We start from the raw sequence: 16,888 nt of genomic DNA, 5'->3' as shown, positions 1-16,888 counted from the left end.
AACCTGGTCTCTGCACCGTTTGCTGAGGGAATGCTCGCTGATGGGGCTTCTTGGATGTGAAGACAAAGTCCCCCCTGGATACAGGCACTAAATGACTGACCTAAACAGAAAATTTAACCCATCTAGAGCTCTGTGCTGGCCTTTCCAGGCCCGAAGAGTGTGTTTTGCATCACAGGGATGGCAAACAGCATTCATTTCATCACAAGGATTGCCCTGCGTTGCTTTGTCTGCCCTGGAGGGAAAGGTTCCCAGCAGCTTTAGAAGCCGCAGTGCAAGGTCATCATCATCCCAGTTTTCATCACCCAGTGGAGGGTGGGGAAGGAGGAGGAGGTCATGATAGGTTTCGCTCAGGACATGGAGGACGTAACACCTCTATTAGCAGCTGTCCCCCTCCTGGGCTGTTTTGGTGTGTGGGATTGGGTGCATGATGGCAGAGGTGCCTATGGCAGTGGCTCCTGTCAGAAACATTTTGTGCTTAGCTGGGAGCTGCAGCATTGCTGTCACTCTCCTTACACTAAGCACTTCATTAAATGTTGTCTCTCTCCAGCCTTTGTTAAGACGCAGCATCTTCAGTGCAAAGAGAAATGCATCAGTGTTCCCTCCATACGCCGCTGCTGCACTGCCCAGGAACCAGGGTGGAAGGCTGTCTCCCTTTCACCATGCTTCCCTCCACAATCACTCAAGACCACCCAACGGTTATTCACCTGGTGCACAAGCCAGGAGAGTTCCCCCCTTTCACCTCACCAGCCACCCAGGTTTGTTCCTGCAGCAGGATCAGGCCCCGGGGTTCTGCACAGGTGCCCTATCACAGCTGTAGGCCTGCCTGGACCAGCCACGAGCACAGCAAAACAGGCCACAGGGTCACGTGCTGCAACTGGACAAGGTCAAGATTTCTATCATTGCCTGCGCTGGCAGGGTGAGGGGAGCTGGGGCACATTCCTCACCCCCTTTGCTTGCTGCAGGGGACAGAGCCAGTGCAGCAACAGGCACCTCCCTCATGTGCTGCCACCAAAGCTGTGTGTGGTTCCCGGTGCCTCTCTAAGTCCTGTGTCCCCCACAGGTCCTTCATCTGTGCCTTGTCACAACAGGGACTATTCTAGCTCAATTCCCATGTTCCAGCTTGTTCCCCACTGGCAGCGTAAAGCAAAGCAAGAACTAACAGCATCAGCTGTTGGGATTCACTGCAAGAAGGCAGCACAGCCACGCATGTGATGCTGATCAGGCCTTCAGGCTGGCAATAACCCTGCAGCTTGGGGTGAATCAGCAGCACCCATTATGCCTTATGGGCACCCCCAGCCCCGGGCAGGGCTCTTGCTCAGCCACATACATGGATGTGTGTTTAGTTGCTGCTGTACTGCAAGGCACAGGTGTCTGGTAGCAGTCACAACACCCATGCTAAGCCATTCGTCCCAAGTTACTGGCTTTATCCTTCAAAAGGAAGGAGCTGAAAAAAATGTGAGGGGACAAAGTATTTTTGTGATGTAGGAAGCTGGCTGCTTCCTAAGGTCCCTACTGCACCCACCAGGGAAATGGCAGTTCCCAGGGGAGCAGGGATACTCCAGGGGTCTGGGACAGCAGCAATAAACTGCTGCAGGGACACCCTGGCAGGGCAACAGCAGCAAGAAACCCCAGAGCAGCACCTAGGCTGGGGGAAGCAAGGGGGAACATGCCCCAGGGGTGGGGAGGGAGACCCAGTGCTGCAGGGGCCACAGCACCTCTGCAGGGTACTCAGCTTCCTACCAGCTCCTTCCCAGGCCCCTAGGAAGGGAATGGCTGCTGCCTTCCTCTTTTAGCACCCTTCCCTCCTGGTTTGCCATGCAATTCAGGTGTGCTGGATAAAGAAGGGTTGTTTAACCCCTTCCCACCCGGGGCCAGCTGGCTCCTCACTCAGCAGCCTCAACACACCAACTCAGTGCTGGTGCTATAGCCTCTTTCAATGTCCTCGGCCTCTGCTTTGCCATCCAGGTCCCCCAGCACCACCCTCTAGACCTCATTCCTGCGGCCACATAGGGTGTTCAGAGCCATCCTGGCCGTAGGGGATGGATCCTGCCTGCATTGTCACCTCCCCTTGATTTCCCAGCTGCTGAAGCTGAGATGCAGTGAGTTTGCGTGTTCTGCTGCAGGGCAGCCACTGGCACAGCAGACCCCAGGTGGCACCTCTGTGCCCACCTTGAAGGACTCGACAACACTTTCTGCCCCAAACACACCCTGCACTCATGTTTCTGAAATTCCCTCCGTGTGTCACCAACTCCATCCTCGTGGGGAGAGGCCCAGCAGCCTGGCATGGGTGGCCCTGCAGGTCCCACCGGGGTGGCTGGTGGAGCTGCGAGGTTGGTATCAGCCCCCAAGGAGCCCAAGCAGGGCAGTGGGCAGAGATCGCAGCTGTTATCACTGTAACAACCAACCTTTCTCCTGAAAAAGGGAGCGACTCCAGATTCTCTGTGGGCTGGCAGTCACACCTGGTTTTACAGCCAGGCAAAGGAGAAGAAAGAAGCAATTCTGTTTACTTAGGGACTAATTAATATCCCAGCTCCTGGCATGTACAGAGGCAGCAGAAACCTCCCCCACAGCGTGGTGGAGAGCAAGGCTTTGCAGCCCTTTATTATTTCATTATCAACCAGGCAGGATTAGGAGGGTGGGTCAGGGAACAGCACCGGTTTTAAGCAGGTTTAGCTCCTTTGAAAAGGCTTACCTCAGTTCAGCCTCACTTGCTGGCTACAATGCAGTTATTTCCCAAGTGGAGGGGTTTGAGTAAGGGCAGGGGCATGGGGATGATGCGTTTTTTAATAGCAAAAGATGGAAGCCCATCAGGGAGAACCTGGGAGGTTCCTTTACCAGAAACTGGCTTTATATGTGGAATTGTAATGACCAGGGAGGGCAGTTTCTCAGTTCTGCCAAGCCCTGCATTGCTCCCTGGAGAAAACCAGGGTCTTGGTGCTGCTCTGCGCACACTGGGGTGTTTTGGGACAGTTTTGTGCATGGGGCCAACACAGTGCTGGGGCGGGACAGCTATCGCAGGCAGAGCAGGAGGAGGTTTTGCTCTTCCTCCTGTACCAAGTTTCTCCCTGGGTGGGGTGGCTTGGAGCAGGCCCATCCCAGCCCTGTAAGGAAAGAGGAGCTGTGGGAACTGCAGCAGCAAATCGTTCTTCTTTCCCAGGCCAGAAAGGGGGGGATGCAGTGGGATGCCATGTCCCCCATAAGTAATTCTGCCCTGTGGATGCTGCCTACAGGTCCCAAGCGTTGCAGTGGGGATCAGCCCAGGATGGAGCCTCCGAGCCCAGCCAGGTGGTTCTCATTGCAGCCTCTGACTCACCTCCCAAAAAAGCTTGTGACAAGATTGTGGTGGGAAACCACTATCAGGAAGTGGTAAAAACTCTGCAATGGCCTGAAATGCGGCTTCCCTCAGCAAAGGGGGAGATCAAACAGCAGCACTTTGGCCTCAATCCCTCTGACACCAGGGCTAGTCATCGGGGTGACTTTTCAGCTCAGCACGTGGTACATGTGGTTCCTCCAGACTCAGCAGCTTCTCGTAAAGCGTTTGGGAGTGTTTTGCTCAAGGCGGCCTGACCTCAGAAACATTTTTGAGTAAATCATCAGCTGAAAGGTATGAGCTCAGCTTGCTGGTGCTGCCCATGGCTTCCTGGTGAACCCCTGTGGTCCTGGGCTGTGCTAGCAGATGACGAGAGCTTGGTGGAGGGTCAGGGCTGGGTAGCAGCCCCCAGCAGGTTGCAGAGCCTGGCTGTGATTTAGGAGCTGCTGTAACCCCCAGCTCCTCAGAGGTTAAGAAACCACCTGGGTCAATCCCTGGGCACTGTGTGAAGCTGGGCTTGTGGGTGATTCCTGCTGCTTAATGGGCCACAGAGACAGAGACCAAGGGTGCAGTCACTTGCCAGAGTGCTGCAGCAAATCAGCAGCAGACCCAAAACCTGTGTCCCAGCACATGCATCTCAGGTGGGATGCGATCCCAGTCACTCTCCTCCAGGAGATGCCTCTGTTAATTTCAGTCCCCTCCTGCTCTGTGCTGGTCTCCTGTGTCAGCACCAGTACCTCCCCAGGGAGCCACAGGGTGACTTCTCCCTGCGAGACCCTGCGGTGGGGGCTGAGAGGGGCCGAGCCGCAGTCCCCGTGCTGGATCTGCCCTGAAATGGCTCTGTCTCTGCATCGGCTGCTCTCGCAGGCTCTGCCTGGAAAGTTCCCACTGCTGCAGTCAGTGCCTGTCCCCCTGCCAAACCCTGCAGCCCAGCCGGCCCCGATGCAGCACCAAGCCGCGCTATTTCTGGCTCCACCTTGAGACATGTACCTTCAGCAGCGGAAACGATGCTAAAAAAGACAGATCCAGGATGAGCGCATCCCCCTCCCATTCCCATCCCTGGGTGGCTGTCGGTGGACGTGGCAGTTCATCTTGCAGCAGAGCCATGTCCTCTGCACGCCTCCTCCGGGGCTGCCTGCCACTGCTGTGTAGGCAGTAGGAGCCCAAAATCCGGGGCCTGCCCTGGCACTGAGAGCCTCCTGCAGCCAGGATGCATCACCTGGGGAGGGCAAAGGGTCATAGCAGGGCCAGAAAGCCTCCAGCCCCTGGGACAAGCTCCCTGGGGGACCAGCTCCTCTAGCAGCTGGGGGCAGGAGGAGGAAGAGCCTGGGGGCAGCAGGGAGCTGAGGAGGTGTTTAGTTGCCACATTTAACCCTTGACTTCTTGCACAACTCAAGGCAAACCCTGTCTGCTGCTTCTGCCTCAGTTTCCCCAAATACAGAGCATCCAAGCATCCATCACCTTCTCCAGTGAGTCTGGGGCATGGCACTCTGGATGTATGAGCCTTCTTCCCTAAACGATGTCTGTGGGGTCTGAGGTACCCCACAGGCCCTCCCAGGACAGGAGTTTGAGGGGTATTTGTTCTTGAAGGGAGACTGGTGGCCTCTGTGGTCATGGCTGGACAGGACACCCTGCACCGTAGGCAAACTCCCTTCGTAATGAGAAAGGAGGTGGGAGAATTCACCGCTGGCTATTCCCACCGGTACACTGGCTCCACATCACATCCCCACATCACATCCCGGTGCTGCTTTCCCACACACACAGCCTTTGGAGCACCACGTGGGTGGGGATGGAGCCCATCAGGGCAAACAACAGCCCACAGCATGGGAGCCCTGGCTGCCAAGCACCCTTCGGGCTGCTGGTCAGGCCAAGGGAGCTTGTTAAGGCTCTCGTAATTAAGATAGCCAGAAAGGACCGTTTATCAGCACCGAGCAGTGAAGGAATCAATCCCACTTCTGCACTACACATTGCATCTGGAGCCAACAAATGGTATCTGCGGGACTGGGTCAAATCAGCCCAGCACTAAGATGGAAAAGGTCTGCCTGGGTGTCCCCTGCTGTCACAGAGGCTGAGTTTATGACAGTCCCATTCAGCACCCAAGAAAAACCTGGCTGCAGCCTCCCCATTTCCCTGCCCCTGGCATTGCCCCCATGGGCAGCACTGCCTTAACCCTTCCTGTGCCCAAATGCGGTGGCATTGCCAGCTTCAACAGCTGGGGACAAAGCCGTTCTCAGCCCCTTTCCCCAGCCCACAGCACGGCTGTGGCCAGCAGAGCCCGGACGGGTATTTCACTCCTATTTAAAGCACAGGCAGGCAGTGCAAGGGGGGTCCCTGCAGCGCGGGGCCCCAGACGGATGTAGCGCGGTGAGGACAGAACCCAAAGTAGCCTCGTCGCCCCATGGCACCTGCAGGGAGCAGTGTGACAGCTGTTGTCATATCCTCCCACCATGTCTCGTGCCTTCCGGAGCGGAAATTGGGAGCAGGTTAGTCACTGAGAAGGGTGAGGGGCAGGTCAGGGCGCTGCGCTCCCCAGCATCCAGCTATTTTCTCCTGTGACACCTTGCCAAGGATCTCGGGGCTGTTTACAAATGCTGGACCACAGCACAACAGTGGCTGGTGAAGTGGCCATGCCCAAATCTCACCCAGAATCAGCTGTGGGTGCTGTGATCCCCCAGCCGAAAGCATCGGCCAGTAAACAGCTGGGAGTGGGTTTTGCCCCACCACCCCTTCTAAGCAGCTCTCTGAACCCATAGCGCCCAGGGAAGTCTTTCTGGAAAGTGTGCTTCTCCAAATCATGGCATCTCGGCTCTCATTTTAGGTCACTGTGGGAAAGCAAGACTTATCTGCCCAGCTGGTTATCCTGTGCCTTCCCTGCAATTTTTGGCCAGTTCCAGCGGGTTTAAGTAGGGACAAAGGGCTGAGAGCTAATTAAACTGCTGTAAGTGTGAAGAGCGATGCCTCCCTGAGGTGCAAGCTCAAGGTTATGGGGCCCCCAGGCTGCTCCAGCCCAGCAGCACACAGTGTGCAAAACCCACACAAGTATTGCCATGAAGGGTCATCTGAGGGATGGGGAAGGGGCAAGGAAGGCCCAGGGGAGGCGGAGGAGGGGACTGGGGCACCTCTCCACCTGCCTTACCATTCCCACAATGCTTTTCCGAGTGCTTGTCATCTGCTTCCCCGTGCAGAGGCTCAGCTCAGCTCAGCTCAGCTTGGGTGAGAACCTCAGGAGAGCGAAGGGCCAGCTGGAGCATGTGGAGCAGAGCTATAGCCATGGTTGGCAAAGAAAATCATTGTTGGGCTGGGCCAGACCCCCTGGAGCCCAGCAGCCCCTCGGGAGGGTGAGGTCAGTCCTGTCATTGTAACAAGCTGCTGTCAGTGATTTTTGCCAACCGCCACAGAGTGGCTCCCAGCCACGCTGGCAAGTCGCCTGGGCTCTGTCCCCAGCACCCTGTGCCCCGAGGTGGGGTTCACGACAGCCCACCTCCCTCCACGGTGCTCCTTGCCCATGGCATCCCCCAACCCTCACTGATGCCTGATGGCAAGCCACCAGTGACGGGCAAGACATCGTCCCCCTCCATCCTCCCTCCTGGACGTGTCCCTGCCAGCTGCCCGCTGTCTTCCTCAACCCTTGTCACGCCTCGATTTCTCCAGGCACCCACTTCGGTCCTCTTGCCCTGTCCCAGCTGGAAGATGCAGAAATGGTGTTAAAAGCTGGTCAGCCCAGCGTGGAGCTCGAGGGACTCGAGCAGGCAGGGTCCCCCGGCCAGTGCCCATCTCTGCCTTGCTGGACACTGTGCACACAGGCTGGGGCTGGCGTGGCTGCCCAGTGCTGTGCCGTTGCCCTCCCCGGTGTGAGTGCGGGCCGGTGCCGTGCCAGCCCCAGGACCGTGGCAGCACCCACGTCGGTCGGGGCCGATGCACCCACAGCAAACCCGTGGCGTCACTTTGCCCACACGTGTCTGCAGAGCCCCGCTCCAGCTGGGCCGGCGCTGGGGGAAACTGAGGCAGGCTGCCGGGAAGGCGGGGTAGGGCCGGGGCAGCCCCGGGCCGGTTCCCCCCCGGCGGGGAGGGGGGTATGGCTGGGTAGGTGGGTGGGTTAAATTTTTATGAATGGGGCCGCCCCGCCTGCCATTGCCGGGCGGCGCGGCGGGCGTCAGCAGCGAGCCAGCGGCGGGCGGCGCTCCCCGGCGCGTCCCGCTCCCGTTCCGCCGCCGATGGCTGCCGGCCGCCGCGCTCCCCCGGAGCCCGGGGGCGGGGGGGCGCCGGTATTACTTCAAGGCATCTTCGGTGCGGGCCCGTCCCCCGGTGCTGCCCCCTGCTCGCTGGCTCTGACGGCCCGGGAGCTGCAGGTGCGGCGTCCCGGGGGCTCGGCCGGTCCCGACACCGCGCTCCGCCTGGCCGACTGCGTGGGCTCCGCCGCCTTCCCCGCCGCCGCCGCCGCTGCCTGCTTCTCGCTGGTCTGCTACCCCCTCCGCGGGCCACGCTGGGGCTCGCCCGCCCGCCAGCGCCTGGAGCGGACCTTCCGCGTTTGCCTGGGACCCGACGCCGAGGGCAACCTGCGCATCGCCCAGGCCTGGAGCCGCAGAATCCGGGAGCTCTCGGTGCCCGCCGTGCCCACGCAGGACGGTCAGTACCGAGCCGCCGCCCCGCGCTCACACGCGGCTGCGGGGGAGAAATTGTCCCAGTTCCGCCGCCGGTCCCGACGGAGCGGGCCTCGAACCCTCGTTGCCGGGGTTGTACCGGGCCCGTGGCTGGCGGCGGGGGCCCGCCAGCGCTCCACCGCCCGTGCCCAGGGGGGCGGCTGTCCCCGCGGGGCGGCGTGGGGACGCGGCGGGCGCCGAGCCGGGGGCACTGCACCGTGCCCGGGCTCCAGGGGCGCAGCTCGGGGCCGGGGGGGGACACACGGCCGGGGGGGGGGGACGCGCATCCCCGCAGGGTCACTTGAATCCCCCCGCCCCGAACCGCGGGAGGGGGACACGGGGACATCCCTGCGCACGGCACTGGGTGGGGGTGGCTTCTCCCCCGTCTCACCCTTAAACCAAAGGGGCAGCGGGGACGTGGTCGCACCACGGGGCCCCTTTGCACCCCTCCCCCCCCCCCCCTCCGTCCGCATCGCTTCGGTTCAATAACTAGCAAAGCTCCAAAGGGCAGCATTAACCAAGGAAAAAAAAAAAGTCCTCGTTGCTGACGCAGGCAGGACAGGAGCCAGGCATCGTCCCCGGCAGGTCCCATCCATCATTTGGGAGCAGGCGAATCCCCCCGGGACCCCGCAGGGCCCAGTGGGGTCTCAGGGCAGCACGGAGGGGTCCAGGTTTCCGTTCCCTCTGCCCCCGCGAGCTGCCAGCAGCTCGGAGGGGAGTGGGGGGCTGAGACCTCCAGCTCCGGTGGGCAGGGTGGCATATATTTGAACATCTGAGCGTAGATTCAATTATATGCACTACTTCATTTATTTAGCTGTCCAGTCGCACTGATCAGACTTGGAAATTAAGAGGCATGCGGTTAGAGGGATCCTGTCAAATCATATTTAGCCCAGCTCTTCCCTTCTTGGATTTTAAAATGCAGCTTTTTTACATGGCCTGCAGCTACAAAACAACTTTCTGCTACTCTTCCTAAAGAATAACAAAAAAATCCAGTGGAACGTAGTGAGGGCAAAACCAGTTCCCCGGCTCTATTTCCAGCCTGAACTCTGCAGCTGTAAGTCTCCGAGCGTTTTAAAACCCTCGCCCTTTCAGCAGGCGGTGGCGAGGGTGCTGGGGCAGCAGCAGCTCATTGCATGGCAGGGGCCTCAGGGGAGCCCAAGGAAGGAGGACAGGAGAAGGTAGTGCGGAATTTTGCAGTTATTTTTCTAGCTGAGGGCCAGCAGGATTTGCAAACCTCCTTCCCCAGTTTGGAACAGAGCTACAAATGCCTCTCGCCACACCCTGCGCTTGCACGCACCCTCGTGTGCCAGCACTGTGACATGTGCGGGACAGATAAGGCTGTGCTGGGAAGCGTCTGTGCTCTGTGCAGAGCAATCCTGCCACTCTGTTCCTGCGGGGAGGGGACCCAGGGAGCCACCAGCCATCCTGTCCTGGTGTCATCTCAGCTCTAGCATCCTCTGGGATAAAAGCCCTGCAGACAGCTGCAGCAGGGGTGAAGCTTCCCCCTCCCTGTTTCACTCCAAGGGGAAAAAAAAAAAATCCCTCCACAGTTAATAACCCCCAAGTGGGGGCTGCCGACAGTGTGCAGGAAAGTGTCCCGCCCTGCAGCTGTCCCGGGGGGAGCAAAACGCCCCTGAGCTTGTATCCTGATGGGGAAATCCAGCCCTGGTCACAGCAGGAAGCTGCCATTGAGCAGCTGGTGTCACCACGGTATCACAGTGTGTGGGCAGTGCTGCCAGCAGCGAGCGGGACCTGGCCTGGCTGCATGCCACCGTTTTGGGGTACTCCCTTGCTGTGCTCATCCCCTTGCTGTGTGGAGGTGACACTCTGTGGAGGCAGGATGCGGTGGGCATGCCCCTGTCCATCCCAGCCATGCAGCGGCTGGGTCACCGGGCAGGACAGGCTTGTCCCTGCCAGCTGGGCATGCTTGTTCCTTGTGCCCAGAGAGTTTCCAGAAGGATGTGGGGACATAACGGAGCAGCTGGGGCTGCTGATGGCAGAGCTGTGGCAGCATGGTCCCTGCCTGAGTGTGACCAGGACACATGTTGCGTGAGGGGATGTGGGCAAAGAGGGGAGAGCAGAGTTTGTGCGCTGGCAGCAGCTGGAGCCCCTTCCTCTTGCTGACTCAGTGTCTGTTTTGCTCAGCGTTTGAGGTTGAAAGCAACCACGCTGTGCCGGGAAGTGGCTGAGCCTTGCTGAGATGACAGGGGCCGGCTAGTGTTGTGCAATCCAAAGGGATGCTCCTGACATCATTCCCACCCCCACCCCCCCAAGCATTGCTGCTGATGGGCTCCAGCTCTCAACCAGCACCTCTGCGATGGGAACCTGGGCTGAGCCTGGTGCTGCTGGTGTCACGAGTCCCAAATCGGGGTCATGTCCCCATCCCTATTCACGCCCTGGTACCAGCAGTCTGCCCCTTGTGATGGAGTCATGGCTTGAGCAGGGTTCGTCTTTCCTCCTCCAGCCATGGAATGGGTCCTTGGGGTCCCAGCCATGCCCCACTGCCCTGCAGTGCCACAAGCTAGCAGCTACGGGGCCAGGCAGGGTTTTCAGGCAAGAGCCAGGTGCAGCTTTGTGTGTATGTCAGAAACGATGTGGCCCATTAGAAACACGGTGGGTTTAAAAACTGCATTTAGGTTCTTGAAGCGCCTTGTATTCTTGCTCTGCATCCTTCAGGGCTGGGAGGGAGAAAGAGAGAAAAGCCCCCCATCACCTTCCTCTGGCAGCTGGGGCTTGAGCACAGACCCCCTGCCTGGGGGTTCGGCTGCATTTGCCTAGAGGATTTAGTGCCGGCTGTGCCTGAGGAAGGCTCTGGAGGGGCAGGAGCAGGGCCAGCCCAGCTCCGGAGTTGCCTGCTATGCATGACCTGAGCGCTTCACTGCTGTCCCCGAGGGCAGCTGGTCCCCTCGCATCTGGCAGCGCTGATAAGGGGCCGGAGAGGGCGGGGGGCAGCCGGCAGCTCCCCCTGGCCCTGGGCGGCAGCAGGGAGAGCCAGCTCAGATCAGCGCCCGGACCCGGGCTCAGCCCGGGGCTGACGAGGCTCACATGGGCAGATCTTTGCTGTGGACTTGGTGGCAGGTCCCAAGCAGCCAGCACGGTGACAAGGAAATGTCGTGGACAGTGACAGCCTTACCGGGTCATTCCTGGGGGCTGAAAATCAACCTGATGATGCTGAAGTCAGCAGAGCTGTGTGTGCCCTCAGGCCTGGGACCAGCACAGAGATGGGATGCTCCAGGCACTTCTCCCTGCAGGGCAGCTTGTGGAACTCGGCATGCCCGGGCTTCCCCATCACTGATGTAATGCTGAGTGTCACACAGGTGAGGTGGCACACATGGTGACCTCCATCATCCCAGGCTCCCCTCTCCCTGCCTCCATCCTGGTGGGAGCAGCAGGAGGAGGTTTAGCTAGAAAAACGCTACTCGTGGGTTCAAACAATTCAAATCACCTGGTGAATGCAACTCAAATCACCTGGTGTATGCAGGTGGACAGCCCCAGTGCCCGAGCTGGATGGCCCTGCCCAGGTTAGAGGGGGGGTCCCTGGCCTGGGGCAGTGCTGGGAAATGCCTTCTGCTTTCCTGACTCAGCTCCTGATGGAGCACTCTCTTTGCTGAGTCAGCAGGTGCAGCCCCCACGCTGCCCCGCAGAGCCCGTGCACCCTGGTGGGCACCTACCAACTCCCCAAGGGCCAGGTCACGGCTTAGGGGGCCCACAGCTGGTGGGGACAGCCCCCAACCTCCCCCAAACTGACTTCACCCTGCAGGGCCAAGGGTTTCCAGAGGTGCTGTGGGAGCTCGAGGCATGCTGCCCTGCTTGTTTCAGGGCTGGGGGTGCCCAAGCAGCACCCAGGGGTCCTGCCCTCAAGCACGCTGCCGCCAGCTCCTCTGGGTGCCATCGCACCGCTTCTGCTCCCTGTGCCTGCCTTGCAGGGCAGCTGCAGCCTGGGCTCACGCTGTCCCCCCTCACGGGGACCGCTGGGCTTGGAAGCAGGCTGGGGGACAGAGGGATGTGGAATCCTGCCAGGCTTGTAACTACAGCCCAACCAGGGCCCTCAAGCACAAAACCTGAGCCCCATGGGGAACAGGGGAAGCAGAAGTGTCCGTCTGCCAGTGCAGGTGTCTTTCCTGGCCCCACCCCATCCGCAGTGAATGCGGGGAATTGGGACCTTGAGTCCCAGCATGCTGGGGGGACTGAGCCGTGTCATGAGTTGTGGGGTTCAGCCCGTTAAAGTCACGGCCAAGAGTGTTTGGGGCCAGGTGCCCCTGGGGAGGTTAGGTTTTGAACCTCCGCTTTGGTTCCACCTTTCTTTCCTCAGGGTGTCCGAAAGCGCAGCTGGCATCACCTGGGGTGCACAGGGGTGCTCAGTGCGAGGCTCTGGCCTGGGCGTAAAACATCTCTGCAGACTGTGGGAGTGCTCAAGACGAATCTCTGCAGGACCCTGTGTCCCCATCTGTGCCACCTCCCCTGCTTTTCCAGCAAGGACCCTCCATCCCAGCTCACCTCCCATGGCCTCTGATAGGGATGCAGCTCAGGGAGCTTGTGGGGATCGGGGGCAGCTCCCCTCCCTGTGGGGCTGCGGCAAATGCTGCCCCAGCTCAAAAAGCCCTCCCTAGGATGTACCACGACCCCACCACCCTACGCCCTGCTCTCCCTGCCAGGTGACAGCTATGGGGTGCTGCCCCGGCCCTGCCGTGCGCTAGTGCTGCTGAACCCGCAGAGCGGCGCTGGCCGCGCCATCCAGGACTTCCAGGTGGTGGTGCAGCCCATGCTGGCTGAGGCCGACATCGCTACCACTGTCTTCATTACTGGTGAGTCCACAAACAGCTCCCTCACCTCCTTCTCCTCCCTTCCTGGGATCCTACTTGGGTGCTGCCGTGCTGGGATGGGCTCCTCGGAGGGCCCGTACCCCTGGCATTGCCACAGCTGTGGCTCCTGTGGGGTTGGTTTGGACAAGACGATGGGTGGGTTGCACTCAATAGAATCATAGAATCATTGCATGGTTTGGGTTGGAAGGGACCTTAAGGATCACCTGGTTCCACCTACCTGCCCTGGGCAGGAACACCTTCCACTAGCCCAGGGTGCTCCCAGCCCCGGCCAGCCCGGCCTCGGGCACTGCCAGGGATGGGGCACCCACAGCTGCTCTGGGCAACCTGTGCCAATATCTCACCACCCTCACAGTGAAGGATTTCTTCCTCATATCTAAATCTACCCTCCCTTAGTTAACAGGGGTGACTGCCTCGCCTCCTGCACCCCTGGCTGGAACCCCCATGGGGACAGTGGGGCTGGGGTCACTGCCTGAGGGCTGGCAGCAGGCAGGGCAGAGAGGCTTGAGGGTGACGCTCGACTCTCTCCACTTTCCCCTACAGAGAGACCCTACCATGCACAGGAGAAGGTGCGGGATGAGGACCTGTCACAGTGGGACACATTGGTGATCATGTCTGGGGATGGGCTGCTGTACGAGGTGAGCAGCATGTGGGCATCCCCCCGGCCAGGGTGGGTAGAGAGCCAGGACAAGAGGGGTACCTGCGGCAGGAGCCAAGCTTCGAGACACAAAGGCAGGCAGGGAATGGCAAAGGAGAGATGGCATCTGGCCAGGGGCTCTGCGGGCTCTGCTCCCCCCAGGCTGGGCAGGGGCCACTGGGTTCCCTGCCCCCTTGGTTGCCACAAGCTCCCTCCATCCCTGCAGGTGGTGAATGGGCTCATGGAGCGGTCGGACTGGGAGGATGCCATGAAGAAGCCACTGTGCATCTTGCCCGGGGGCTCTGGGAATGCCCTGGCTGCCTCCATCAACCACTACGCAGGGTGAGCATCGGCTCCGCTGCCAGCACCGCACTGGCTGGCACCGCACAGGCTGGCACACGTGGCTGTGCTGACACGGAGGCAGGGGGGATGAGGGAAGCAAAAGGCTGTGCATAGCTCCAGCCCAGGGGAGGGGTGCTGGGCTGCCCAGCACGGGGGTGCCTGTCTGGGTCCCCATCTCCCTGCAGGCTGGTGCAGCACAGCCCCAGCTGGGCCCTGTGACCATCAGGTTGCATCCCTGCGTCGTCAGCTCCCCCCAGGCCCTTCCTCCTCTCTGGGCTCTGAGTCTGGCAAAGCTTTACCCTGAAGGATCCACCCTGGGGCACAGCTGATCCTGCTGCAGGGAAGGGGGACTGGGATTGCCCTGGCCCAGCAGCCCCAGCTCAGTTCCCTCTTTCAGGAGCTGGTTTATCCTTCCAACCCCCAGCAACGCCTCTCCCATCAGCTGTCCCTGAGGGACACTGGCACCCAGCTGAGATACATCCCAGCCGTGACACAGGGGTGAGGGTTGCGCATGGATGCTGTGACAGCAGGAGAGGCCCCGAGCTGGGTCCAGCCCAAACTCACCCTCTCCATCCCTTGCAGCAATGATCACGTTGCCAAGAAGAAGCTGCTGACGAACTGCACCTTCATCCTCTGCAAGGGGCTGCACACGCAGATGGACCTGGTCTCGCTGAGCACGGCCTCAGGCAAGCGCCTGTTCTCCTTCCTCGGCTTCGGCTGGGGCTTCATCTCGGATGTGGACATCGACAGTGAGAAGTACCGCTGGCTGGGCAATGCCCGCTTCACCCTGGGCACCCTTCAGTGCCTGGCCAAGCTGCGGGTATACCAGGGCCGCCTCTCCTACCTGCCTGCTGTCCCCGAGCAGGACACCTCCTCGGCACCCAGGGACCCCCCCATGCCTGTCACCAATGGCCAGCCTAGCCACGTCCCGCCGCCAGCGGGGACGGATGTGCCTGGGTCTCTGCCCAACGACTCGCTGCTGGTGCCGCTGGGCCAGCCAGTGCCGGCGCACTGGACAGTGGTCCCTGAGGAGGAGTTTGTCTCTGTCTATGCCATTTACCAGTCCCACCTGGGCACTAACCTGCTGATGGCACCGGCGGCCCGGCTGCACGATGGCTGCATCCACCTCTTCTACCTGAAGGCTGGCATCAGCCGCGTGGCACTGCTGAAGCTCTTCCTGGCCATGGCCAGGGGTACTCACCTGGACTTGAACTGTCCCCACCTGTGCTACGTCTGTGTCCGGGCTTTCCGCCTGGAGCCGCGCGCAGCCACAGGCATCATGACAGTGGATGGCGAGGCGCTGGCTTGTGAGCCCGTGCAGGGCCAAATCCACAGCCGCCTCTGCCGCATCCTCAGTGGCTCCTGAGCTGCCAGGTTCGGCACCCCTGTGGTGCTGAGCTGCCGGCACAGCCCAGCACGAGGGCAGCAGAGCCTTCCTCCCACTCAGGAACCTCCTTCTCCTCCTCCTCCCATAGCAATAGCTCTTGGGGGCTGTGGGTACTCATGCCCTTGCTTGCCCCCATGCTTAGCTTTACCCCCCTGGGACAGCCACCAACACTGTCCCAAAAATGAGCCACGAGCCCCATCAGGTACTCGGTGCCAGCAAGATGCCAGCGTGTTTTATCCTGGTACGAGGTCCCGACCCCAGGTGGCTGCGCCGGCACAGCCCTGTCCCCTCCCCGGCTTGGATGCACCTGGTGGCATCACTCTTGTCCCCGCCATGGAGGCAGTGCCACCTCACAGGGATGGTCAGGACCAATATATCATATATCTAGTACAAGAAATTGACTTTTTAAATAATGTTTCTACCCAAAGCTTCCTGTAGAAGCAGAGTTTATTCTTGCAAGAAGTGCAATAAATATCTAGTGTTTGCAAAAAATTTCCCCCTGGGTTTTAAATCCAAGCTCATGGCTGCCGTCAGGGGCAGGGCTGCAGTGCTGTCACCCCAGGCCCACTTGGCTGTCAGGCGAGGTTTAGCTCAGCACCCTTTGCTCCCCGGCATCCTGCCCAGGCTGCCAGACCACTGTCATCTCAGGGTCAGGACCAGCACGGAGCGATGGCCCCAGGAGATGCTCCCAGGGAAGATGCCTCAGAGGTGGGACGTGGGACATCGCTGCCACTGACCCTGATTTTTGGGGTGCGCCGGTGCGCTGGGGCTGATTGAATCCAGGCGGCTCAGCCCCACAGCAATGTTTTGGGACGCCTTGGGGAAGGTTTAGTGCTGCTGAGCAAGGGCAGGGAAGGGGGTGTTGGAGCCGAGGGGTTTGGCTTTCTGGAGGGAGCAGGGGGTCCTATAGGTCCTATAGGTCGTGCCTCCCCTTTGCCCAGGCAGCCCAGGGCTAGCTGGAGCCCTGCAACAGGTCCCTGAGTGGGGACTTGCCTATGGGGGATTACTCAGCCTGTTTGGTATAAAATTGCAGTAATTAAACCTGATTTACAGCACTCAAGTACAAAGTAGATGAGTGAACAGTGGTGGCTGTTTGCATTTATTCATCTGCAAACTATGCAATTAGGATTGTGGAACCGGGAAAGAAGAGCGCAATTGTTCCCAGCTCCCCCCCCCCCGGCCCCAGCCCCGCTTCCTTCTGGGGAGCCCAGCTCCCACTCCAGGACAGCAACAAGGCAAGCAGCAGCTTGGAACCACCTCCCAAAATAATTTCCCTCGTGGCGTTGGGCCAGGTGTAAACATGGGCTCAGCGATGCTTCACTGAACTCTAATCGCACTCCACAGCCGCTGCTGGCAGAGGCGGCTGCGGGGAGAACCCCAGGCCAGGAACGTGCTCAGAGCCCTTGGCTACCTCTTTCAAGCGAGATGGCTCACTAGAGCAGAGCCGCCGGGGCTTGCAGCACCTGAAAGGCTCCCTGGAGTCTCCTCCCAGGAATGGCTGCATTGCTCACAGCGGCGGGTTGGTTGGGATCTCCCTTACACAGGTTTTCCTGCACAAATCTCTTCCTTGACCCAAGAGCTGTCAGCCAGCAGCCATGGGCTCTTCCTGAGGAGCCCCCAACAGCTCCTCCTGTGCAGCCCCCCCCCCCCAACACCTGAGGGGGGTGGCAGCAGCTGCTACACACCCAAGAGGCAGATGCTTGCTGGTTTTGAACAACTCCAGCAAAGCCACAAGTCTCCAAACACTGACAT

General features: G+C 60.1%; 1 protein-coding gene across 2 annotated transcripts; it reads left to right on the top strand.

The window, feature by feature from the left end:
• Positions 1-7,454: 7,454 nt before the first annotated feature.
• SPHK1 (sphingosine kinase 1) lies at positions 7,455-16,206 on the top strand. Of its 2 annotated transcripts, none has more exons than XM_037410873.1 (5): positions 7,455-7,936; positions 12,606-12,755; positions 13,314-13,408; positions 13,634-13,749; positions 14,332-16,206. In XM_037410873.1, exons 1-5 carry the CDS (start codon positions 7,525-7,527, stop codon positions 15,113-15,115), a joined length of 1,557 nt encoding a protein of 518 aa, XP_037266770.1. In that variant the 5' UTR covers positions 7,455-7,524; the 3' UTR covers positions 15,116-16,206. The 2 variants fall into 2 exon arrangements, with proteins under 2 accessions (XP_037266770.1, XP_037266783.1); XM_037410886.1 differs by having other exon boundaries at positions 7,870-7,936; positions 12,263-12,755.
• Positions 16,207-16,888: the final 682 nt, after the last annotated feature.

Source organism: Falco rusticolus, chromosome 1 (genome assembly GCF_015220075.1).
Source record: "Falco rusticolus isolate bFalRus1 chromosome 1, bFalRus1.pri, whole genome shotgun sequence".
NCBI lineage: Eukaryota > Metazoa > Chordata > Aves > Falconiformes > Falconidae > Falco > Falco rusticolus.
Note: the sequence above shows the minus strand (reverse complement) of the source record. Positions and strands in the feature narration are given on the sequence as shown.

Excerpts from the sequence above, each read along its gene's own strand:
- SPHK1 (XM_037410873.1), top strand. The coding sequence starts at position 7,525 with ATGGCTGCCGGCCGCCGCGCTCCCCCGGAGCCCGGGGGCGGGGGGGCG. Across the intron at positions 12,756-13,313 it reads TACCACTGTCTTCATTACTG|AGAGACCCTACCATGCACAG; the intron begins GTGAGTCCACAA and ends TTTCCCCTACAG. Across the intron at positions 13,750-14,331 it reads TCCATCAACCACTACGCAGG|CAATGATCACGTTGCCAAGA; the intron begins GTGAGCATCGGC and ends CATCCCTTGCAG.